The sequence below is a fragment of the Ptychodera flava genome, chromosome 18, assembly GCF_041260155.1.
Source record: "Ptychodera flava strain L36383 chromosome 18, AS_Pfla_20210202, whole genome shotgun sequence".
NCBI classification, from domain to species: Eukaryota; Metazoa; Hemichordata; class Enteropneusta; family Ptychoderidae; genus Ptychodera; species Ptychodera flava.
In genome coordinates, this window is record NC_091945.1 from 13,164,542 (window position 1) to 13,190,869 (window position 26,328).

General features: G+C 36.8%; 1 protein-coding gene across 2 annotated transcripts in view; it reads right to left on the minus strand.

The window, feature by feature from the left end:
- LOC139116897 (tubulin beta-4B chain-like) overlaps positions 1–26,328 on the minus strand; it is a 91,688-nt gene that overhangs the window by 46,127 nt on the left and 19,233 nt on the right. Inside the window, exon 1 of one of the 2 annotated variants that reach the window (XM_070679627.1) lies at positions 15,743–16,442. The exons of the other annotated variant lie outside the window; for it this stretch is intronic. Within the exon in view, the coding sequence (XP_070535728.1) occupies positions 15,743–15,796 (54 nt within the window). The 5' untranslated portion in view covers positions 15,797–16,442. Of the gene's footprint in view, positions 1–15,742; positions 16,443–26,328 lie in introns of those variants that run through there. 2 annotated transcript variants of the gene reach the window in all.

Consider the following 26,328-nt stretch of genomic DNA (forward strand, 5'->3'; position numbering starts at 1 on the left):
ATTAACATAGCGTGTTTCAAATGTGTTGTCAGTTAGGCCGATGTAATTTTTCGCCTCCATTAGATGAAACATTACATCGGCATATCTGCCCGATTGTTCCTAAGCAAGGTATATGCTTCTAGCAAAGAATTATTAAAGTATGTCTGGGACTTGAAATCTAAGGACAAACCGTTTACTATATCATGGTCAATCCTATCAAAAGCAAGTAGTTACTCAAATGTGTCCATGGATATTGCATCGTTATTGTTCTAACAAGCTGTTACAAAAGAAATTATCATTTCTTCATCATATTATCAATCAAAATTATCTTTATAAAACAAAGGAAATACTTAGCATTAGGAGTTGATATGCTCACGATATTGGGATTCTGCTAAACAACGTTATTGTATTTACGCTGTTGGTAACAACGGAAATCATAATAATAATTTACGGTTGCATTCAAATGAAAGGCGGAGCAGCTGCCCACTTCTAGCCATGGGATTCAAAATTCCCCTTTTAACTTACAACATTGGCGATAAATTGTACCTACATTAATGGTTCTTATATTATACTACAGTTGATCAGACATCGATTTTTAGACATGTTTTGAGATATTGAGAAGAGGGAAAAGGAAGCCAAGAAATTGGGTGGTTTGGGTTTTGGTTTGCATACATTTTCACCTCTTTCTCTATACCATGCAAGATTCAAGGTACATAATAAGGAATCATTATCATAAAATTTTAATACCGAAACAATCCTCATTAATATCATTTGTATACATACATATAACACGATTGGAAATATTTTGGGATAATAGGATATTGTAGTAATATTGGTTTATTCAGTAATTTAAGCTCATCTACTCTTCTGTTTTTGCAATTCACATGTTTTTTAAGGGTAATCTGTAACATTGTAACTTTCAGCTATAGGGTACCCGACACTTTTGATAAATTTGCACAATAATAGATTTCTACCATTTCAAAATGACAGATCCTATTGTTTTCTTTGAAATTGTCATTATTGTTTTGTCCATTCCCCAAGTTTTGGTAATTTGAGAAAATAGAGGGTCATGTCCAAGGTGGCCTTGAACAATAGAGAGTCATGTCCAAGGTGGCCCTGAAAAATAGAGGGTCATGTCCAAGGTGGCCCTGAAAAATAGAGGGTCATGTCCAAGGTGGCCTTGAAAAATAGAGGGTCATGTTCAAGGTGGCCTTGAAAAATAGAGGGTCATGTCCAAGGTGGCCCTGAAAAATAGAGGGTCATGTCCAAGGTGGCCTTGAAAAATAGAGGGTCATGTTCAAGGTGGCCTTGAAAATATAAGGTAGTGTTGTCATGTACAATTTTTAGACATTTTCAACTTTTCAATTTCAAAATATCTTTTTAATACAAATATTTCACCAGCTACTTGAACTCCTTGTATTTTTTAAGTAGGTAGAATAAAAAAATACAATTTTAACTATTTTACTTTGCCTTATTGAGGTACTACATCAAAAGTATGAAATACCTTAGTTTCCTGAACATCTACCACACAATGAAAATGACAGTTTAGCAAAATAGGAGAGTTTACAATGTACTATCAGCAGTCAAACAAAGTAGTTGTTATAACTGTTCGAAAAATCGCAATTTGACAACCGTGATATATCAAAAACAGGTAAAGGATCAAAATTTGTAAGATTCAAACATTCTGCAGAATTATATGATAAGTACAGTTTGCAAATTTTTTGTTTATTTCACTGTATTTACATTTGCAAAAAAAGCAAATTTGACTAGATTTAGTAAAAAGCAGTTAACTTAACTTTGTTGCCAAGTAGATTGAACAAAATTTACCTTAGTCTGTAGCAACAAATTATGGTCTGGTGCCTTATTTTTCAATAATTTTTGACAAACTTTTCAAAATCCTATAAACCCAAAATATTTCCAATCGTGTTATATTGATCCACCTCGCATCTTGCAGAAATGTCTTTCTCACCCAACTTGCGACTGCTTGACAAGCTTAAAAATGAACCCAGTCAATACTTTAATCTTTTGTTAACAAATTAATAAACATGGAATAAAATTTTGCAAAAAAGGCGATTTGGTCAAATAAGCTGTATTACGTTCAACGTACGTTTATTTTATAGATGACGTTGAAGCCGAGATTCTACATTGCTTTTTTTCATATACTATTGTTCCAGAAGGAAAATAACATTATCTATTTACATTCATTGATGTTGTACTAGCTATTGTCCTCTATAATTTTATCTAACATTACTTTAGAACATTTTTCCACAAGACAAAGAACTTTCCATAATTGTCCAATCTTTGAGTCATATAAATAAAGTGCAGGTAGTTTTGAAATATATCGTTCGATAGCACCGATTTTTGGCTTTCGTTTTCTGTTCTTAAATGGGCGCGTGAAGAAAATATGCAATACTTTGATTCATGAAATGGTTTATAACCTAATGCAACGATACGCAAATTTATACTTATTAATATCACGTTTTGTCAGCAAAGAATTGGCCTGCTCCCAGAAGAGTTAAAGCCTTTTGCAATTTAGAGGCATGTGCTCAAATGAATAAGACATTGTTTATTATTACTTTTTCGCTGCTGTCAATTTTCGATGATAATGATGATATTGATGATGATGATGATGATTATGACAACGATGATGATATTGAGCATACGTCTCGCTTTCTTTATACGGATCAACATGCATCTTTTGAAAATAAATAACGTAAAAGTGTTTCCATGTTTTAGGTCCATAGATCTCTGTCTCTCTGTCTGTCTGTCTCTGTCTGTCTGTCTCTGTCTGTCTGTCTGTCTGTCTGTCTGTCTGTCTCTCTCTCTCTCTCTCTCTCTCTCTCTCTCTCTCTCTCTCTCTCTCTCTCTCTCTCTCTCTCTCTCTCTCTCTCTCTCTCTCTCCGCACAATGAGCACGCCATGATTCCCTGAAAGTGCGATCATGTCGTCTGGCAACCATAAAGGGTGTCCCTACCAGTCGTACATAGAAAGACTCTTTTCAGAACATCGTCTCGAAAGCGTCAACTAAAGGTTGCGTTACTAATTGTTCGCAATGAGTTGAAAGTGCCCAGGGGCACGTGCACTTCGGTGATACAATGCCAGGGCAGAGTTATTTTTAAGGCGTTACGATGGCAGCTGCAGGCGAAGGCACTAAACATACTCAGAATCAATAATTAGCCGAACGCATCTAAATTCGTTCAGAGGCGTCACCTGCACGATAAGTCCCTTTGCTCGTGAGCCAGTGGTGGAACAGATGTTTTCGAGTCATTTGCTCATCTTTCTTAAGAAAAGCTTTGCACCGATTTGGTTGACACAGGCTGGCATGATGGAAGTTGTGTTCTGTGCTGTGCTCAAAGCAAAAGAAACTGAACATTTGTTCAAACTTTGGTTTTTCTTCAAGATCTATTTGCCTTCAAGACAGCCCCGAAAGTGGACGTATGTTTGAACAAAGTCACATATTCAACTTGGCACATATCTTAGCAACAGACGCTAAAACAGAACAGTAACTTATGTTGACTGTGGCTTCAGACAGGTGTGGATTACGATATAGTCATCCGCTTGTGTGAGAAGGTCATCTGAAGTTAACTGAGTAGATGCCCCGATGTGACCCTGCAGGCGATTAAACGAGTTCGTTCAGGTTGACATACGTCGTTCTCACAAAGGTTGGTGGGAAGTTGACAAGTCTACCCTGTCCATTACCTTCCACCAATGAAATGTATGCAAACACTCCTTCAAAGAAACCAAAGCTTTAAGAGGACACAAACACTCGATTGAGAAATAAATTCTGAGAGGGACGAATGACCCGCACCAAAGGAGGTTGCTTTGCTTGCAACTACAGCTTAAAGTTTCAGAGTGATAATGCATTGCTGTTAGAATTAGGAAGGCACGATAGACAGAAAATTGAACAGCTTTCATTTGCAAGTCACAGTTAAGAATCTCGACATGTTCGGGAATCAACAGCGGTATTCACAATTTTCGACACTGGGTTGCTGCCACTTGCTTTTCACTGTGCTCTAAGTGCCACCTTTGCTTCACTTGTTATTAGGCAAGCACTTTTATCGAACGTATACATGCAGTATACAATACGAGTCTAAACACCACAGTTGACCCTCAAGTGACAATATTCGCATAATCCATTTTGCTAGCCTGTCTCATAATTGATTTGTAAATAAAAAAATCAATGATGTCATCGATTTTCGATATACCATATAAGATTTGACCATGTGCACTGTTCTCTTAGTCTAACGTCATTGTTGAGGCTCAGCCTGTCTCTCCACTTATTTGTTTATGGCGCCTGACATAAGGGGGTTTGTCTGAATGACATAAAGTTGTCGTTGGCAGGATAGTTCAGGTCGCATTGAGTGACAGAACTCACCGGATGAAGTATCTTTTTTATTCTTACATTCTATTGAGTTTCCTTGCCCAACACACATTAATTTTCAGGGGGTAACTTTCCCACTGTAAAAAAACCCTGACGTTAATGAATTATGTTTATGTTTTGCAATTTTTACCGTAAAGTACAAATTTGAAACAAAAATACTGTAATAGTGGCTTCTCAAAACAATTGCAACGGCATTTTGTTTGAAGGGGTTGACAAGCTCGTATGTGGTTTTCGTCTGTGTCATGCTCGGGTACACTAGATCCTGTCATTGTGATCTATGCAAGCCCTGATTTGAATATAAATCAGACAAGACAACTATAACAGTTTCAACATGTACAGTAATCTACGCAAAAGGACGCGCCTTATTCATGGTCTGCACAAACTCATCCATACAATTATTGATTTAGACTAAAATTGCCCACATGAACTCCGAAGCTAAAACATACCTGAATACAAAGCACATTCTAAGTGCTCAGGGAGAAAGAGAACGGGTAGAGAGAGGGTGAGAGAAGAAAAGACAGAGAGGGAGAGAGGGTAGCGACAGAAGACAAACAAAATGAGAAAAATATGCTGCCTAAACAGTGTTTTCCTATTTGATTGAAAAATGTACTGCGATGATATGATTTCTTCGTTCAATGTATAATGTAGTATAACGATTAATTCACGTTGAAGATACTGTTCTTCTCCCTTGTTCAAAGGGATATGCAAATACAGTCTCTGAAGTCGTAAAACTGTTTGCTTCCACTGTATTGACAGTGTTTATTTACACAGGCATTGCAGGCATTGTTGGCAGCAGTGAAGAAATGTTTGAAACTAAACACAGTTGAAAAGAAGTTAAAAAAGAAGTAATTTTAAAAACCTGCAGTTTCTTTTGTTGATGCATTTCTAGAGCGAAACCAATCTAACGATGTTACAGCCTATACTGTGATGACAATCTAATGATATCAAAGCTTGTACTATACTAAGATAAAGATCTTCGTTTGATGTAGACTTCAGAGCACTGGATGTATTTCCTATAGCGTTTTATTATCTCTTGCTAATTGATAAAGCTATAGATTTACTCTCTATTGTTTAATTTGGATGGAGAAAAAATATGTTGCAAATTCGTATAATGTGATCTCATATCATCATAACATAGCAAATCAGTTAATCTCTATATGCCAATTCAAATCAGATGAAGATGTGAAAACTTAGGATATTTTAATATCAAATTGCAAGTTCAGTGCGGTGGCAAATGTTCAAAATAAAGCATGAATAATCATTGACTAATAACCATTCAAAAGACAGGCGGTACACGACACTTCATTTTTGCGGGGTGAAATCAATTTTTATGTTCCTATGACTTTCATCTCTTATGCAGATCAAAAGTGGCATTTTCGTTTTTCTTCGAAGATGGTGCCGAGTCTACAATAATAGTGAACCGTTGACGAAGCAAAGCTGACCACCGTGTTATTGAGTCAGAAGATAACCAGGAGCAGAAGTGGGATGGCAAAGTAAAATGTTGGAGATACTGACATTCTAAAATGGGCACATTCTGGCTTGGGACGGTCCTTATGCTATTACCAGTGTTTCGAGGTTGATTGTACAAAACCTTTACTGGTTCATGACATTCAATGGAGAGGTTACGGGAAAGTACATATGATGGCAAAATGCCTAATTTCCAGCTTCGGCTACACCTTAATCTTTACCAAAAACCGTTGGGAAAATTCAGACTAAAGATTTGTACAGAACTCGGTGAATGGTATTCACTCAACTTTACTGCCATAACAGTATGAACCTCGAAAATGAAAGCTTTTGTTCAATTTTTTCTCAACGAAACATTAAAATATTCTCTTCCAAATCCAATATTCATCAGGGTCCACCGTGCAAATTTTGATACCAGAGAAAAAAAATTCCTTAAACTTTCACATTTGAAATTCGAAATGGCCACGATTCTTATATTAACTCTATGGGACAAATTAAAAATTTCGATCTTCACAAAACTAAGACTGTGAAAATTTTATTTACACTAGGCAACTTCAAAATGAGCCCACACAGGTGATAAATCAGAAAACTATGAAATTCTATATCTGTCAGATTCCGCATTCTCCCTTAAGGTGACTTACGAAAAAATCATGCTAAAATTAAAAGTAATGTCATTTTCATGAAATTTTGCGAATACATTCTTTAATGTAGTAGCATTTCAAAAATGAAATAAAAAGTGGCGGTCACCATCTCCAGTTCCATGGAAATAGGATCTGAATAGGGCTCCCTAAGATATGGAAAAATTGCCAATTTGAAAATACAGCTGATTTTATCATTATAAAGTATCGACAATATGTTCTGACTTATTGATATTTCGATCAATTCCATTTCATGTTTTAACATAACTGCTTCTTTAGATATTTCATTGTCGACTACATTGTAAATCAAAGTGAGACTTGAGTGGACACCATGGGTCATCAGTATGTATTAGGGAGATGGTGCAGTGGCAAAGAATGTGAAATTTTCAGAAGTGAATATGAAGGTGTAGCATTTGTGGTTACTGAGTTATGGACAAATATGTATATTTGAGGTCAAAGATCACCAAGGTCAAGTGACATTTTGTCAAAAAAATTGTATTGCTAAGTTATCCCTATATACCAAAAATCAGACCTCATGCTCTATTGGCTCGCTCAAAATTAGATATGTGCATAATTAATGAGATACAATATGTGGCGTCATAAGGTGTCCCATCATACCAAATATGAAGGGTGTAGCACTTGTGGTTACTGAGTTATGGACAAATATGTATATTTGAGGTCAAAGGTCACCGAGGTCACATGACATTTTGTCAAAAAAATTGTATTGCTAAGTTATCCCTATATACCAAAAATCAGACCTCTAGCTCTATTGGCTCGCTCAAAATTAGATATGTGCATAATTAATGAGGAACAATATGTGGCGTCATAAGGTGTCCCATCATACCAAATATGAAGGGTGTAGCACTTGTGGTTACTGAGTTTTGGACAAATATGTATATTTGAGGTCAAAGGTCATTGAGGTCACGTGACATTTTTTCAAAATAATTGTATTGCTAAGTTATCCCTATATACCAAAAATCAGACCTCTAGCTCTATTGGCTCGCTCAAAATTAGATATGCGCACTCTTAATGAGGTACAATATGTGGCGTCATAAGGTGTCCCATCATACCAAATATGAAGAGTGTAGCACTTGTGGTTACTGAGTTATGCACAAATATGTATATTTGAGGTCAAAGGTAATTGAGGTCACATGACATTTTGTCAAAAAAAATTGCATTGCTAAGTTATCCGTACATACCAAAAATCAGACCTCTGGCTCTATTGGCTCGCTCAAAATTAGATATGCACATAATTAATGAGGAACAATATGTGGCGTCATAAGGTGTCCCATCATACAAAATATGAAGGGTGTAGCATTAGTGATTACTGAGTTATGGACAAATATCACTGCATGAAAACCCAATAATTCAGATAAATTCACATTAATGAGTTGCCTGTATTAAAGTGTAATACACGTGAATTCACACGAATTCACATGAATACAGGCTTGCTGAATACAAAAAATGGATTCTTGACTGTATTCATCTGTATATGCACTCTTCAGCTAAAATACAGGCAATAATCCATGTTAATACAGTAAGTATTATAGGGTTTTTATGCAGTGTATGTATATTTGTGGTCAAAGGTCACCAAGGTCACATGACATTTTGTCAAAAAAAAATTGTATTGCTAAGTTATCCATATATACCAAAAATCAGACCTCTAGCTCCATCGGCTTGCTCAAAATTAGATATGCACATAATTAATGAGGTACAATATGTGGCGTCATAGGGTGTCCCATCATACCATATATGAAAGGTTTAGCACTTGTGGTTACTGAGTTATGGACAAATATGTATATTCGAGGTCAAAGGTCACCAAGGTCACGTGACATTTTGTCAAAGCGTCTGAGATATCTGCGTGAATGGATGGACTCACATGGATGGGGACTAACGGACTGACATGACCACATCTATGAGCCCCCTGGACTTTATCTGTGGGGACTAAAAACTGTGTCACTGCATCCTTTTTGCAATATGAATACGATGAGAAACTAAATTTTTATTTTTCTTTGCCTTCTACATGGGAGTCTATGGACTGCCTTATACATGGGAGTCTATGGACTGCCTTATGCATGGGAGTCTATGGACTGCCTTATACATGGGAGTCTATGGACTGCCTTATACATGGGAGTCTATGGACTGCCTTATGCATGGGAGTCTATGGAGGTGAAAACTAAAAAGTCCTCTAACACAGCCAAATTTGATCGAATTGTGAAACAAATCGACGTGCACCTGTATGGAGTAGAGTACTATCCTTGTACCAAGTTTGAACGACATCGCTCAAGGCGTCTCTGAGATATCTGCGTGAACGGACGGATGGACATGACCAAACCTATAAGTCCCCCCGGACGGTGTCCGTGGGGACTAATTAAGTATGGGTACAGTCACATCAAATTTGGTTCAATATTTCTTGAGATATAGCCCTATGGCAAAAAAGTCATAAAATATGCAAATGAGCAATTAATTAATAAGCCACACCCACCAAAATCTAATCAGATCTAAGTCTCGTCATGATAATACCAAATACCAAATTGCATGACATTGGACCTAAGGGTTCTTAAGTTATGAGTGGAATAAAATCTGTCTACGGACGGACGGACAGACGGACGGACAGACGGACGGACGGACGGACAGACGGACACACACACAGACATTGTGGCGACATAGGACACCTTTGGTGCTTCGCACCACGGTGTCCAAAAATGATATGATCACTTGACGTCGGTATGATGGGGAAATAAAGATTTCATTATTAAAACCCATTCTACTGATATTAAGTTCCTAAAAACTCGTAAACAGAAACAAAACTATGCGCTTACTACTTAGCATCACTATGCTAAATTTCAAAATATATCCTGATTAATCACTTGGCGTAACTGAAAAAAAAATTATGCCCAGCTATCACTTAACTGCCTCTATTATATAAAAATGAATGACTTTGGGAAGTCATGTCAGTGAGTCGAGTGGGTCAAAGGTCAATGAGACCCCTTCAAGTAGACAACGAACTTAAATTTTCACATAAAACTACAGTCATGTCAATTGATGCTGAATACCGTCAAATGAGACCCTCCTTTTAATTCCATTACTGTTAATCTAGGGACCTTAGTTGCGCGTCAGCACCTCGGAATTCGGCGCACTTATATAACAAGTAAATTTTGCATACGTTTGATATTCTGCCATGATCGTTTACGAGGAGTATTTGTTCGGGCAGTGAACGGGCTTGCGTTGAAGGGTGCATTGATGAATAGCGTTTGGAGATGCCGCTTAACACGGCCACTAAAAAAACAACACTTGGCAAAAATATCGCCCAAGGCTGCGGAATTTATCCCTCGAGGACACTGGAAGTCGAAATTACGCGGAATGCTATACAATTTTGATTCAAACTTTGTCGATTGCGCGATTGCAGGTTCAAAAATCACAGAGATTCAAAATACATAGTCACCTATCGTACGCGATTTGTATACAATTATATTACCTTGACCTATCAGTCGCATTTTAATTGGTCGAGCTGAACCACGTGACTGACCACAAATACACAACAATGGTTTGTTTGCATGCCCGTAAATATTAATAATAAGGTTAACATCGTAAATTAACAGTTAAAACGTAAATTGTGATTTGTACAAAGGTATAAATCAATCACAAAATATAATTGGAGCACTTGTGGGCCACGTTTAGACACTTTTTTCCCAAAAATCTCCCGATTTGAATTTTTTACAGCGCATGGCAGTGCGTCGCTCATCGCACAAGTTCTGGGCCCCGTTATCTTTCGCGAGGGAACTTTTCGTAAATTTCGATGGTTTTCCTGGCTTCGTTGATAATATAATGGAAAGAACAGACTCCGCCCTGACCCCAAAGTTTATTTATTGGCGCAGGCTTGAGGAAAGCCAAAATTAACAGACTCGGCAAGCCTCGGCCATTAATTTTTGGCTTTCCTCTCGCCCTTGCTCATAAATAAATGTTATGGTCAGGGCGTCGCCAATTATTTCTATAGTATCGAGCGAGGATGAAATTTAAGTAGAATTGAAAACAACAAAGATGTTGAGAATTCAGAATTTATGCAAGCCAAATTCTGAAGTTCTAGTGCGTTAACCCGGAATATGTAAGAAACACTAGCACAAATAAAACTAGACTTAAATGTAACCAGCAAGAGAATTGAGGAAAACAAGAAGTAACAGCAACCTTTCAAGCACTATTTCTTGGTAACAAAACATTAAAGCTTAATAGTATCTGCTAGGTGAAAATAACCGAAGTATGACCCGTATAATGACCGATGACAGCTTTGGTGAAGTCTTTTCTTTAGAAACAAATAGCATCGCATCATGGTCTGATTAATCGATAGTTTCTGATGGCCTTCACACCGTCACACTGGTTCATGAACGGTCACAGCTGATGGGTCTTGGTCCTTTATACCTGCGACCTATTATATTTGGCAAGAATGACTCAGCTGTGTAAGCAAGACTGCAAACGCAATAATAGCTCGTACGGGGTCTTTCAAAAAGGGCTGTAGGCCTACATGGCAGTTTTCTATACTGGCTTTTAATGAAATGTCTATATTTATAGAAGAATTGTCAGTATGAGCCATACTGAAACAAATCTTGTACCATAACAATATTGTTAAAGGACCTCTGTACCCACTATATCTGGCATTATGCTGTATACGTCATCCATACCATCCATGTCTATAGAAGCGACGGGGACAGCGGCCATATTTTTTGTATATCGACAAGCGTAGCACGAACATTGTTTGCCAAGCGTTTTTTAAGACCTTGCATGACCTTTAACGTACTTTAAAGCGTCGCAGCACCTATAGGACCTAATTGATTGGTTTTTGCTGAATATTAACCATAATTGAATGCATTATTATCAAACTATCATTTTTATAAGTCCCTGCCCACTTAATCAATGTATTCATTGCTTTGATAAGTTTGTTAGCGATGCCTGATAACGTGTGTCTGTGTCTGTCTGCGGATGCTTCATGAACTCTACAGCGAATTGAGGAGAAGCAGTCACAAAAATTGTAACAACTATTGCTCGGTTATTGAACCACTTTTTCTAAGGACGGGGATTTTAATCGAGCATTTTAGACTGTGACATCTTCGCTAGGTGTATAGGTGCCGTTTGTTGTGAGATTGAATCCCATCGATAGTTTACTGAATTTTGTCAGGCTTGTGACCCTGTAAGTTCGAACCCCATCGAAAACTTCCTGTATCAATAATGCCTCATTACAATCCTTTGTGAACAGCACCGCAAAACTATAAAAACTTTTTTTTAATATGCTACTTTCAAGTGTCTCTCCATTTCCTAGGATCCTACATGGATAATATCAAGAAATAGGAGACTCTCTGTAAATTGATTTTTGAAACACACCTACTCTAAGCACAAATTACTGATGCGTAATTAATTACTGTCCCCTAAATCAGAAACAAATCCGCCAAAAGTTCAAAACACATAGGGAAATTCCCCCTTTTGAGAGAAATCTGAAGAAAACACTGCAACAAGAAATATAACATTAACCCTAATATGATAAAAATGTGCTTAACAGCAACGGCAATGCCCTTGGTAGCCTCAATAGATAAGCTTTAAAAAAATTAAGTTGAAGATAATTGTTAAGGTGATAAAATTTATCAAACAAAAATAATATGCCTAGCAACCATGACCACGCCCTTTACAACAATAATATTATTCCCGCCAAAATAACATGTAATTTTTTTGGTCACAAAAAAACCTAAAAAATTAACACCACTGGAACTAATTTGGAATAATTGGATTTTCATATTTTGCAAATTTCTCAAAAGTGTTAGGTGCCATATAGCTGAATGTTGCAATATCGCAAATTACTCATAAAAACAAATGTGTAATATAAAAAGAAACGCAGGTGAGATAACATTTGTAAACTAAATCGACATTACTTCAGCATCCAATTATCCCAAATTAGTTCCACTCGTGTTAAATGTAAGTATACATGGCAACTGCAACCCCGCCCTTAGCAACAACCAGGCATTCTGACGTTTTTTGTCGACGTAAACACTGAAAAAATCAACACAAACAATTAAAAAGCTGACCAAACCAAACAAAGTACCAGTATGCCTGCAAACTATCAAATAAACAGAAAAACTAATAGTAATCATGAGTGCACCATCTACTAGCTAATTATAGCATGACCTTAAGGAAATTATCCATAAATGCATAAGAAAATGTTCGGAGATAACACTGTCTGCTGTATTTTAATTTTAACGTCTTTGGTGAATTTAACATGTAATGAATTCAATATATACAAAGCGTGTAGGTTTAAGTACATGTTTGGCCAGCTTAATGTAATTAACTTTCTATTTACACATTTTAGTTGCTCCATATGCGAATAAAGGGAATTCATTATATTGTGATGTGGATCCATTATATTGAGATGTTGACTCTTCATTTTACGATGATGACCATATTTTTGAGATGCAAATAAATATTTGTGCAACTTAATTTTTAAAGGCTAACTTAACATATCTTCACGCATGTAACAAGAAACCGTACTGTGACTCTCCGTGACAGCCTATCTCTCTTTCTCGTTACATTTGAGTGGTTTTCTTCATACTAAAAGGAATCAATTTAATTGAAAATGAATTTTTCAATCAATCAGCTTTATCGTACCTTTCAATGCAAATCAAGACAAGCAATCGATAATTCGTTCCCAATAACTATTAGTGCTTAATCACTATATATGAATTATTAATGGGGGTGACTAAAACGTGTATATACTATACATAAAGATAAATTAAGACTGGTCTGAACAATTAACACTGAATTCTACCTTTTTCAATAAAATCCAACCACTCATCGGAAAGAATCTGCTTTTGCAAAGGTGCATGATGATGTAACCCTCGGCACATCACCTCCTGCAGATCATTAAAGCTCGGTGCGGACATAATCCAAAAATCTAGCAACATATTTATATAACGATTGCTATTTCAAAGGAGAACAAAAGACAGAAACACCTCGTAATCTTCTTGACACCATTGTTAATCTCGATCACGGGCCTTTTCGACCCGGGGTTTAAGCAGGATATACGAAAGTTCAAAATGAATTATCATACATTAAGTAAACATCAATCAAAAGAATCACAGCAAAAAAGGGGTCAGCTTGGAATCTGTTGTGTGGCGCAACAAAATAAACGCAGCCATTGACGTTTTTATAGACAAAACACACTTTCTTTTTTATTAAAAAGGCGTACTCGCATTACCAGGACTTGTTACTTTTTTTTGAAAGCGGTGTTGATTTCATGTTAGGCAAATATATACATGTCTTGACAGAAAAAAAAACTGAAAAAGTTAAATTCCAATGTTATCAATGAATTTATCCAATTCAGAAACTGAAACGAGGGTTTCCCGTCTTTAGCAAAAACGACTGACGCTAAACACGGGTAGGGTCAATGGGAAACGCACTAAATTTTTAACACGAGAACGGGCAAGAAAATGTCAGTAGGTTCGTAAGCCTGGTAATACTATGAAGTCTAAAGTTGTGTTCCTTGCCAATCAAGGTGTTTGTGGATACGATGGTGGAGGTTCTTTGGAATAGGTGGGAACCATTCATCAGTACGGATAGTCGCTGGTTTGCTTGGCGGGGGAGCAGCAGAGAAGTCGGTCACAATCAACGATAGTGTGCTCGCTGTCGTCGAACTTGACGTTGATAATAGACATACTGTGATAAAAGCGGTGTCGAATAATATAGTATGGATAATATATTACACTAGCAATTACGATTACAGCGATCTATATTGAGCTACCTGCTGCGGTGTTTGTTAGGTCGATGCCGTCCAAGTTTCGTTGAAGCTACCACCTCGATTGAACAAGGAAATTTGTGTAAATGCAGACGCAAGAAACGTGATACCGCGCCTTCAAGCTCTTCCTGTACAGGATTTACCGTATTTTTGGTTTTATTCTCGAACTGATCGTTGGGAATCTTTCGTTACAAAAGGATACAAATTGAATCTTTTGTTTGATTTGTGGGATTCGTTTAACAGGCGGCGTGCCTTTAATAATTTTCAGTGTGGGAGTTGCGTCCGTGAAAACAACGTCAGTGGCTGAGTTTATGTTGTTTCGCAGCACAACAGAGAGTCCATGCTAACTCTTTTTTGCTGTAAACAATCTACCACGCTTTTCGGGAGTGACAAGCAGATTCTATTGAGACAGGTAAAATACATATAAATCTTATACAAAATAAGTAGAACTTATTTGATGTATGAACAGAAACGACCACATATTTAAAACAAAGATACACTTTCCAAAACTCAAACCTACGCAATTTAAATTTGCTGTTTTAGTCTTCCATCCATGTTACCAATATTCACCCTATCGCTTACAACTTAAAACATTTCAGATTCATGTTCAGAAGTTGGTGTCTGACCATTGCACCCACTGGGGCGTGATTTCTAAACTTTGCATACTTCTTGTTTGAGATCCTGGCATGTAAGATGTTGACGTCACTACAACTAGCCAGTCGAATTTTTCCCAGTCTGTTGACAAAGTACTCGGTATGTCCAATTCTTTCATATTCTGGATCGAACACTCCTCGACGGAAAGCTTCAGTTCTTGCCATGAAGAACATTGTTATAGCGTCTGCCATGTAGCATTGAGGATACTCTTTGAGTTGGTGATAGTGGGTGTTGCCATGCCGAACAAAACAGTCGCCATTATCGTCGCCTTTATACCAGCTTATAGTTCGACAGCCGTAGCATTTGTGTTTAGATACACCATCTTTGTCACCGAATGTACCGCCAATCACGTCTAACATTACATTTGGGTTCTCAAACTTTTCGATAAACACTTCCAATTTGGTACCGTTGGTAAAAATAAAATCGTCATCCACCCAAAGAAAGTATTTGGTGCGGATTTGGCTGAGAGCCAAATTCCTTCCCGCCGAGGCACCTTCTGCAAAAGGCATTATGTATTGCTTGATGTTGCTACCATTGATTTTCTGTGGACGTTCTGAGTCGTCAGCTATAATTATTGTCATCCCTGGATAATATTTATTGATGCTTTCAACGAGACTGGTAATGGCTTGATAACGTTCAAATGTTTTGGTTATAACTGTGACTTTTTTAGTTATGTCATCACCAGGACCGACATCAAACAGAAACGGCACAGTGGTTCGTCGGATATGGATATGGATCTGAACGGTGAAATTGTTGAATTGAAAGTTAATAATGTCTCTGTCGTTTATATCGTACACAGTGCTGCTATAATACAGACTTCTCAAAATGGGATCAAGCACAGAGATGTTTGGCTCACCTCGTATCTTAAGCAGATTTGTGTTGTTTCCAACGACTTCGATACCTTTTGCATGAGGAGGTAGATTTAAGTATAAGACTCCTATAGACTTTTCCGATCGAAGGAGAATTACGAACGTCTCTTTTTCAGCGAAGTCTTGAGCCACCGCTGGATGTATTCCTAATCCAATCAATCGGACACTGTGAAGTGGTTCAACAGTGAGTCCACTGCCGATGTACTGAATAGGTGATAACGCATTACAAAGAGACAATGGTTCTAATTCGGCTCGATGATGTCTCTCCCATTCCTTGGCTTCGATGATTCGCCGTCTATTTAAGGTCTCGTCTAGAGGTCCATAGCTTTTTTTATCTCCACACGAGCAAGGACCATGTTCTTTGTCAACATCGAATGGCAAAATATTTTCAGCAGCCATGTGTCTCACATACATTTTGGTGTTATAGAGGTGATTAGTATCAGTCACGCTGTCTGTTATTGAAAAATAGATGATTGATAGAACACCGAATATCGAAACAAGCGAAAAAAGTAGTAACAATAGACGAAGTGAAATTCCATTCCATTTTGTCGACATTGTTGCAACTTGCAGCAAGCTGTGAAAAACCCGGAGGCCTCAGTTCTTGATCAGACACTTCCCCAAAACTGTGCGAGTTTGGAAATTTCCAGTTCTTACGCACCTCTTGGCCAAAGGTCATGACATATACATATATTTTAGGCGAAACTTTGATTGGACGATACACACACGACAGCCTTTTAAGTTAAAAAATAAATTAAATAAAAGGTGAGATCTGTCGTAAAACAGGTCATGTGATAAGCATTGCAAGATTTATCGTCGTTATCTTTCTTTGCAGGTTCGTTTTTAAAGGGTACCTTTATGTACATGTCACTATGTGACGTGTACGTATGTGTGCATCTGTATGTATTATTTTTTATGCTACATGTAATTAAACTACACAAAGGCATACAGTATGACTGTTTCCTACACGATCCCATTAGGGGCCAAAGTCCACATGAGTACTAGTCATTTTTACGTGTTCACTCTTCTCCTTCTTCGTCCGCCATATTGAACAGACACCTACAAAAAGGGCTCCTGGTTGTTTTGCACTTTCCACCAGTGATAAATTGCATCATTCATCATTTTTCATCTTTTCATAAGGTTATGATAGAATACACTAGAAAGGCTCTTTTAGCTGGTGTATATTGTAAGACATTTTGATTAAACTTTACAGGCAGAAATATTTCAACCTAGCACCTCAGGAACAAGCATTTCAAGAGTGACCATTTTCACATCGAACTCCGACAGATAACGCAGTTGTTTTCTTTCATTGATTCATGATTGTTCTGAATAAACATATTTTTCCCTGTAATAAGCTCTTGTGAATCTTTTGGACAGTCAATTAATGTTGGTTCAGTTAAAAATTGATGTATTTTACATATCATCATTCGCGTAAAGGAGCATAGAAATGAAGAAATGACCCTTGCAAACTAGGCCCGCCCAAAGAAACCTCAAACTTGTATATTTCTTCTAGCCAAACTGATCATGGTATCATGGTTTTGGCAACGCCACTAAATTCGCAATAACCTTTTCCTCCCAAGGAATAATGATCATGCCCTAGACCATAACAAAACGCAAACGTTTCTGGGTGACTTCGGATGACCTGAACCTACTCTTACAAATCTCAGCAACTACGCAGCAGTAGTTTTTGTTGTATATTGACAAATACGGCACTAGATTGTTTACCCCAACTTTGAGATGACCTTCGATTACTTTGATGTCTATTGACCTCCTCTGACATATCCAAGCATCAACAAATGCTAGATGTTTGCTTTTTGTTTGATAATGGCCAGTATGGCACCAAATGGACTGTAGCGTGTTGTCAAAAATGTGTTTCCACTGACTTTTAACCTTCTTTCACATATTATTGAAACTGTAAGGTTGAAGAGAGGTTTTTGGTTTGGGGATACTGGTAATTGTCAAAAGAAAACTTTCATCAATTTCTTTGTAATCCTGGATTATCTATGACCCATGCTAGGAACCTCAGAGACAATAAAGGCTGTAAGTTTGGACATTTTGCATATCGACAAATATGAAACAATGTTTGGTCAATCTTATGACCTTTGACCTACTGTCATATGTATCTTAGCAACAACAAGACCAGAAGTTTGGAGGCTTTGCATTTTGACCAGTAGGGTAGTTAAGTTCATAATGACTTTGCACGACCTTTGACCGACTGCCACTTATCTCCACCAATACATGAGCAACAGAGTTTGTTTTTGTTGAATATTAATCTCAATAGAACTTAACATTTTCCTCAATATTTTGGATGGCCTTCGATAAGCTTTGACTTTCTTCCAAGTACTTTAGCAGCAATATGGGCTATATATTTTGTTTCTGCGGATATCAATCGGATTGAGAACCTTTCCTTATTACTCTACATGACTTTTCCTCGTTCATCATCCAACGTCGATCAGCTTTTAACTTCGTCTCGTAAATACAGTATTGGGGAAGTGTTCAGGATGAGGGTCTGGGCATGCCTGATATATTTGTAATTATAAAACCTCACACATTAACTGGTTAGGTCGTTATCTGGATAAATCCATAGTGAAATCATGGAAATGGTTTTTTTTTAAAGAAAACTCAATGTATGGGTGGCATGGACTAATCTTGCGTTCCAATTTTAACATCAATTTTTTTTCCAATTCATCTAAACCCTTTTCTTACAGCCATTCTTAAAACATGAAAGTTAATGACATCTCCATCTGGCACGGAGGCTCATTTTTAGACCAGTGTATCTGGAACAATGGAAATATTCTAGTTGCTGAGAAAAGTATTTTCTAAGGGAGTTGTATGAACTTGGCTTTAAATATATTGGTCACCTATTTGACACCAATGGTAACATTCTAAAATGTGAGCATGTAGTTCAGAAGGTTGCAACAAACCAGCATTTTAGGTGGTATGCTTTAATCTCTGCATGGCCGGATGCCTGGAAACAGATTGCTGGTATGTCAATATTTACAATAGGTCATGATGAGGGTATGCTCGGCATTTTATTCAAAGACCATCACAGAAGTATTCATTATTAACTCACGTGTGTAAACACGTGGGCTAATGTCATAGCGATGTCTGTCTGTCTGTCCAGGTGTGTGTGTGTGTGTGTGTGTGTGTGTGTGTGTGTGTGTGTGTGTGTGTCTGTCTGTCTGTCTGTTTACACGATAACTCGAAAACGCTTGAACGGATTCAAGTCAGATTTGGTACACAGGAACCATATGCTACTTGCAAGAACTGATTAGATTTTGGTAAGTGTGGCTTGCATATTAATGAAGTTATGCAATATCGTTTTTTTCCGTACAATGATATCCCTATGGAGACGGTAATGACAGTGTAGACATATATCAAGAAATAATCCACAAAATTTTATGAAACTTTTCACAGATGACAATCTAAGAACATTATGATGATACTGTGAGTGTCATGTCAATTATCTTCTCATTTGCATATTTCACGAGCTTTTGTTATTAGTGAGATAACTCTGAAATTCCTGCACCAAACTTGATAATACTTGCAACAAATATTGATCTGATATATATCTAATTATACTTACAAGCATTAGGCAGTGTCAAGCTAATAAATAGCTCATTTGCATATTTTATGAAGATTTGTAATCAGTCATATAACTCTGATATAACTTCACCAAATGTGATAAAATCTGCTGCAGATACTGATCCGACTGATATCTAATTGTAGTGTAAAGCATTTAGTGGTGTGAAATTAATAAAGGGCTCATTTGCATATTTAATGAACTTTGTAATGAGGTGTATAACTCTGAAATTACGGCACCCATGTCAGTGAAATTTTGGTACAGATATTGTTTTGATAAATGTCTAATTGTACTGAGAAGCATTTGGCAGTGTCAAGTTAACAAATAGGTCATTTGCATATTTTATGAAGTTTTGTAATTAGTGATATAACTCCAAAATAACTGCACGAAATGTGATGAAATCTGCTGCAGATACTGATCCGACTGATATCTAATCGTGGTGTAGAGCATTTAATTGTGTAAAGTTAATAAAGGGTTTATTTGCATATTTAATGAACTTTGTAATTAGTGATATTACTCCAAAATTACAGCATTAAATTTGATGAAACTTGCTACAGATGTTGATCTGATAATATCCAATGGTACTGAGAAGCATTGAGCAGTGTCAAGTTAATAATTAGCTCATTTGCATATTTCATGAAGTTTTATAATTAGTGATATAACTCCGAAATAACTGCATCAAATGTGATGAAAACTGCTGCACATACTGATCCGACAGATATCTAACTGTGTTGTAAAGCATTTAGTAGTGTAAAGTTTATTAGGGGTTCATTTGCATATTTAATAAACTTTGTAATTAGGTATATAACTCTGCAATTTCGGCACCAAAATTTTGTGAAACGTGCTACAGATATTAATTTGATAAATATTTAATTGTGCTATGAACATTGAACAGTGTCAAGTTAATTTAGGGTTTATTTGCATACTTAATGAACTTTGTAATTAGTGACATTACTCTAAAATTACAGCATTAAATTAAATAAAACGTGCTACAAATGTTAATCTGATGGATATCTAATTGTCCCATACAGCATTGAGCAGTGTCAAGGTAATTAACATCTCATTTGCATATTAAATAAAGTTTTGTAATTAGTGATTAAACTCTGAGAGTACTGTGTGAAGTTGGAAAAAACCTGCTACATATAGTGATAACATATATCTCATTGTTCTGTGAAGCGTACTACTATTTATGAACCTGTTGTAAAACACGTGAGTATATTTAGTTCATATCTGGTTATTATATTGGTCAGTGCACCACAAAACGTATTATAGCTGGTATTGTAAAGCAATAATTTATTTCTCCTCGGTCAGAAATATTTTTCATAAATATTTTAACAGTCTTATTCGTGAGTGGGAATATATTTACCGGTCAGCTTTTGCGTGAATTCCAGTGGAAGATGACACATAATATTCTAGTAACGAATGTCACCCCTTTTTAATATGACACCACCCAAAGTTCCCACAGGCGCTTGCATTTTCTGTGCAGATAATGAGGAAACTCTTCTCAATCTGCTTTTTCACTGTAACCATATCAGCCGGTTTTGGATAATTTTTAGTGATATATTGAGAAGAGGGCTAGGTTTCCAGACTCCGCTGAATCCTGAGACTGTTTTGCTTGGAAATTTACAGTTTCCGAAGAGTGTTAATATCCTACTACAAGTTACTATGAAATATATAATTATATTGTCAGAGGTAATAAAAATGATCTTAACTTTGCAAACTTTATGAACTATGTCCAAAATGTGCAGAAGACAGAAGTTTTCATTGCAAACATAGAATTCAAACTAGGTAAACTCATAGAAAAATGGGGAAAATATTTACAACTGGTTCACATCGATGACTTGTTATTTTCACTGATACATTGACCATATTGTAATGTTACTTTGTTGATACTTCTGACAGTAATGAGTAAGGCGACTGTTTTCCATTTATGTGACTCGAATAAAAATCATATTAATACAACAAAACTACGTCTCGTAAACAATGCTGCTCATAATTTTCCAATTGTTTTTATCCCACGTGTTCACACATGTGAATTAATGTCGTAGCGATGTCTGTCTGTCTGTCTATCTCTCTGTGTCTTTGTCTGTCTGTCTGTCTGTCTGTTTACACGATAACTCAGAACGCTGGAACAAATTCAAGTCAGATTGGGTAGAAAGATACCATACGCTTTTGGCAAGAATCGGTTAGATTTTGGTTAGTGTGGCTTGCATATTGATTAAGTTAAGAAATATCTTTTTTATATAATGGTTTCCTATGGAGACGGAAATGACAGTGTCGATATATGTATATATATATATAGAGAGAGAGAGAGAGAGAGAGAGAGAGAGAGAGAGAGAGGAGAGAGAGAGAGAGAGAGAGAGAGAGGTTATTACCCAATATCGCCTGTTCCTGTGTCGTATCAGCATGAGTGTCATTTGTGCTGCGTCAGACACGAGACGAAGTCGAGTGTCTGACGCAGCACAAATGACACGAATGCTGATACGACACAAGGAACAGGCGATATTGGGTAATAACCGATTTATCATATACCCATGCCCATAATTTTAGGGAATGTTTACTAATAGAACGAAAAACCTTAAATTTTGAGGCTTACTTTATTACGCCTTGCGCATAAATATCAGAATGTTTATGTCAACAGGCTTCATTCATAAAGTATACGACGAAGATGTCAACATCACGCCCGACATCGTATATATCTCAATGAAACCCGTGAAGAAGAAAGACACCGGGATACAAAAATCGTCATACAGAAGGAACATTTTAAGGTGCAATATGTTATTACAACTGTAACCGATCAAAAACTGCTCAGCTTTAAATCTATCCTGATTTCGATCGTCGTATGGCACGGAGCTCGCGCAGAGAGGGGACGCCATTTTGTTAGTTTACCTTTAGAGTTGCCATGTCAACAGTCGTCGCGCGCGAGACATCGCTGTCACGCCACGCACTCACTACCTGTTCTGTGGCGACCGTGCACAGTGCTGGCGTCGTGCGAACGGCAGAATGTTTGCTAGAACTTGACCAAAAAATACCATGGGAAAACATTTTTCGACTCAACGTGATATTTCCGTATTTTGCAACCAGAAATACCCGTGTTCCTCGAAGCCCTTCAAGTTTTTACGTCGGCGACATCGCTTCGCAGGCGGGGAGCGGCAGCCATTTTGTTGTTTACGTTGTTTACCATCAAACTACTAATGTAGTTCGTGAAAACTCTAAAACTGATGACGTTCATCGTGCATATCTCGACGTTTACCGTGAAATATCACGGCTGATATTTTACGTTGAACGTCACTAGGATGTAGCAATATGGACATGGGTATATGATAAATATATATATATATATATATATATACACATACAGAATTTCATGAAACTTTGCATTGATGACAATCTCATAACATTATGATGATACTGTGAGTGTCATGTCAATTATCTTCTCATTTGATATTTAGTGCACTTTTTAAATTAGTGATATAACTCCGACACCTGCTTTTATGACACCTGCTACAAATATTGATCTGATAGATATCTAATTGTATCAAAAGCATTGAGCAGTGTCAACAGCTTATTTGCATAGTTAATGAAGTTTTGTAATTAATCATAGAACACCAAAATGACTGCACCAAATTTCATGAAATCTGCTGCAGGTACTGATCTGACAGATATCTGACTGTATTGTGAAGCATTTAGTAGCGTGAAGTTAATTGAGGGTTCGTTTGCATATGTAATGAACGTTGTAATTAGCGATATAAATTGTGACACCAAATTTTGAGAAACCTGCTACAGATATTTATCTGATAAATATTTAGTTGTCGCGTAAAGCACTAAGCAGTGTCAAGTTAATTAAGGGTTCATTTGCATATTTAATGAACTTCGTAATTAGTGATTATCTCGGAAATTACACCAATACATATGATGAAACCTGCTACCGATATTGATCTAACAGATATCTGATTGTTCTGTGAAGCAATTAGTAGTGTCGGAATTTGAAGTAACTGGTGGTCATGCGTCAAAAGACCACCAATTATCTCATTTCGACCACCAGATTCTATTGTTTCTTGACCACCAAGTTTTCGGCGGTCACACTAATATATTACAGAACTATAAATGTTACACGCCTCACATAGGATTTATTGCTAGAAGTATCCAGACAACACAATAGATTGTCCTCAGAGATAGTTACTTTGCCAGTTATGTAATACACATCTTGTCTGTTCAATCACAGTCTCACCACTTTGTCTAACTGAGGCAGGTCAAGGGACAATTCAGGTCATCAGCAGCAATTGTAATTGCTTGATTACTCAGTCTTTAATTCTGTCAAAACTTAAAATATGCAACACAAGTCCTTTGCATAAAACCAGTCAGTCGGTTAGTTAGTTGGTTGGTTATGCAGAGGTCTATAATAGGTCAAGTTGATAAGTTGTGAAAATACTGAACATTTATCTCGTGGATATACTGGGCAGCCAACATAAACCAACTTAACAAATCTGACAGAGTAGCAGCATGGTTCTAGAACAAAACGTCAACCCACTGTTAAAGACGACTGCTATATATACTGAAACACGTGAGCATTTTCAGTTCATATCTTGTTTCATTAAGGATTACTTGACTTTGGTTTGTTCAGGTTCTCATGAGACATGTATATGGAAATTTCGGGGGCTTATTTTAGCATTTTCAGTCACAACATATCATTTCAATTACATTTGTAGTTTCCTAGTTACCCGATGACTGCACCCAAAATGTACTTCCCTCTTTATTTTATTTTATTTTATTAATAATGACTTCCACAGCCGAGGCCATTTATGGAAGACTGTTAGTAAAAATACAGATACAGAGTTAAAGCATGAAGACAAGACGAACAAACTTTAACAAATACTGAGAAAACAATATTTTAAAAAAATTTTAAAACCATTTAAATTTACAGAAAAAGGATCAATGTCATTGTATTCGTTTAAAAGCAAATTAAATTGTCTCGGAATTCTACTAAAAAGAGAGTCACGAACACAATTAACTCTACCAAATGGCACATGAAACAAAGTAGTACGCCGAGTTGAAAACCTTGGTACATGAAGACTAAAAAATGAAGCTAAAGCATTAACATTAAACTTTGCATTTATGCATTTGTATAAAAATATATAATCAAAAATAGTCCTCCTTGATTTTAATGACTGTAAATTGTAAATATTGCACAACGAGTCAATGTCATCACTTTAAAAACCAGTAATTCTTTTATGAAGAAATGTTAAAAATTTATGCTGTACTCTTTCAATTCTATCAGACTGGTGTTTACTAATACTGTTCCAAATAACAGAAGCATATTCAAGCTTAGACCTTACCAAGGTAAAGTACAATAATTTGAAAACGTGCACACTGTTAATACAATGGCTATTCCTCATAATAAAACCTTGAATCATGTTATTTACATGGTCACAAAAATTTAATCTTTGGTCAATAATAACACCGAGATCTCTCATGCTACTGACTCTACTCAATGCATGAGTGTCGAGTTTGTAAGGGAAAATATGAACATTTCTTTTCAATGAAACAGTAAGAACTTTACATTTAGTAGGATTAAGATTCAATAACCAAGTGTCGGACCAGCTGACAATTCTATCGATATCAGATTGCAGCAATAAAGAGTCATTATCCGAATCAATGATACGATAAATCTTCATGTCATCGGCAAAAAGTAACGAATCCGACACAAGATTATCAGAGATGTCATTAATGAAAAGAATAAATAAAAGTGGACCAAGGTGAGAACCCTGAGGAACGCCCGAAAGGACGGGAGTCCACTCAGAAAAAGCATTTTTTATAATCACTCTGTGTAGCCTGTTATCAAGATATGAATTAAACCATTTCAGATAAGTGCCCTGGATACCAAAAGAAGTCAACTTATGAAGTAAAAGTTTATGATTTATACTATCGAATACTTTAGCAAAGTCGGTATAAATGATATCACATAGTGATTTGCTGTTAACTGCTAAGAGGAGATCTTTCATAAGAATAGATAAATTAGTGATACAAGATCTACCTGAAACAAAGCCATGCTGATTAGTAGATATGGAATTGGAAACATGATGTGAGAGTTGTCTGTGAACTATCTTTTCAAAGATTTTAGACAGACTTGGTAAAATGGAAATTGGCCGGTAATGTTCAACTTTTGAACGACTTCCTAATTTGAAAATAGGGATAATGTTTGCACGTTTCCAGATATCAGGAAAAATCCCCTCTTTAAAGGGAAACCTAAGTCCAGCGACTTTGACAGTTTATCCCTTCCAAAATCATCCTTGAGTAAAATGCAGCTCAAATTTGCAACATAATTGCACGCGCTGACGACTACGGCGCGACGAAAAGAGAAGTTCAAGTAGACGACATTTATGGAAATGAGCCCGGAATACCATGGGCGCGAAAGGGCTCATGGGAGAAGCGTGCGTGACGTCATCGGCGATACAGACGATTGTAGCTTGCAGCTGGAGGAGTACTGTGAACAGTTCAGCGCGTTCGTAAGACGACTATGGAGAGTTCGGACAGCGATATTTCTGACATCGAGTATTACTTTTCCCTGACTGAAATCAAACCATACTAATTTGAACCTGTCCAAGATATGTAATAATTAGAAAGCATCTCAAAACATCGTTCCTATCTTGGTTGCTTGCGTTTTGTGTATGATTCAGCAGAGGGAGTCACCCTGTGCTTGTACAGACCCCGAACTGGATTGGAGAGTGAGTGACCCTGCGATCCTTCAACGCTACGTTTCCAAAACAAGAATTTTCTGTATCAGTCGCTTAAAATTAATTTTTGGTTCGTAAATGATACGGAATGATTGACTGATTGTATGTGTTACCGTGTAAATCGAGCTTGGCCAGATCTTTAAGGTTGCGAAATCTCCGATATGTATCAGAAAATATTTATTCGCGATTTGACAAATCTATTATAGTGTCATCTGTTTTTCGAAGCTGGTGTCCAACTTAGGAAGTCGGACTTACTCAG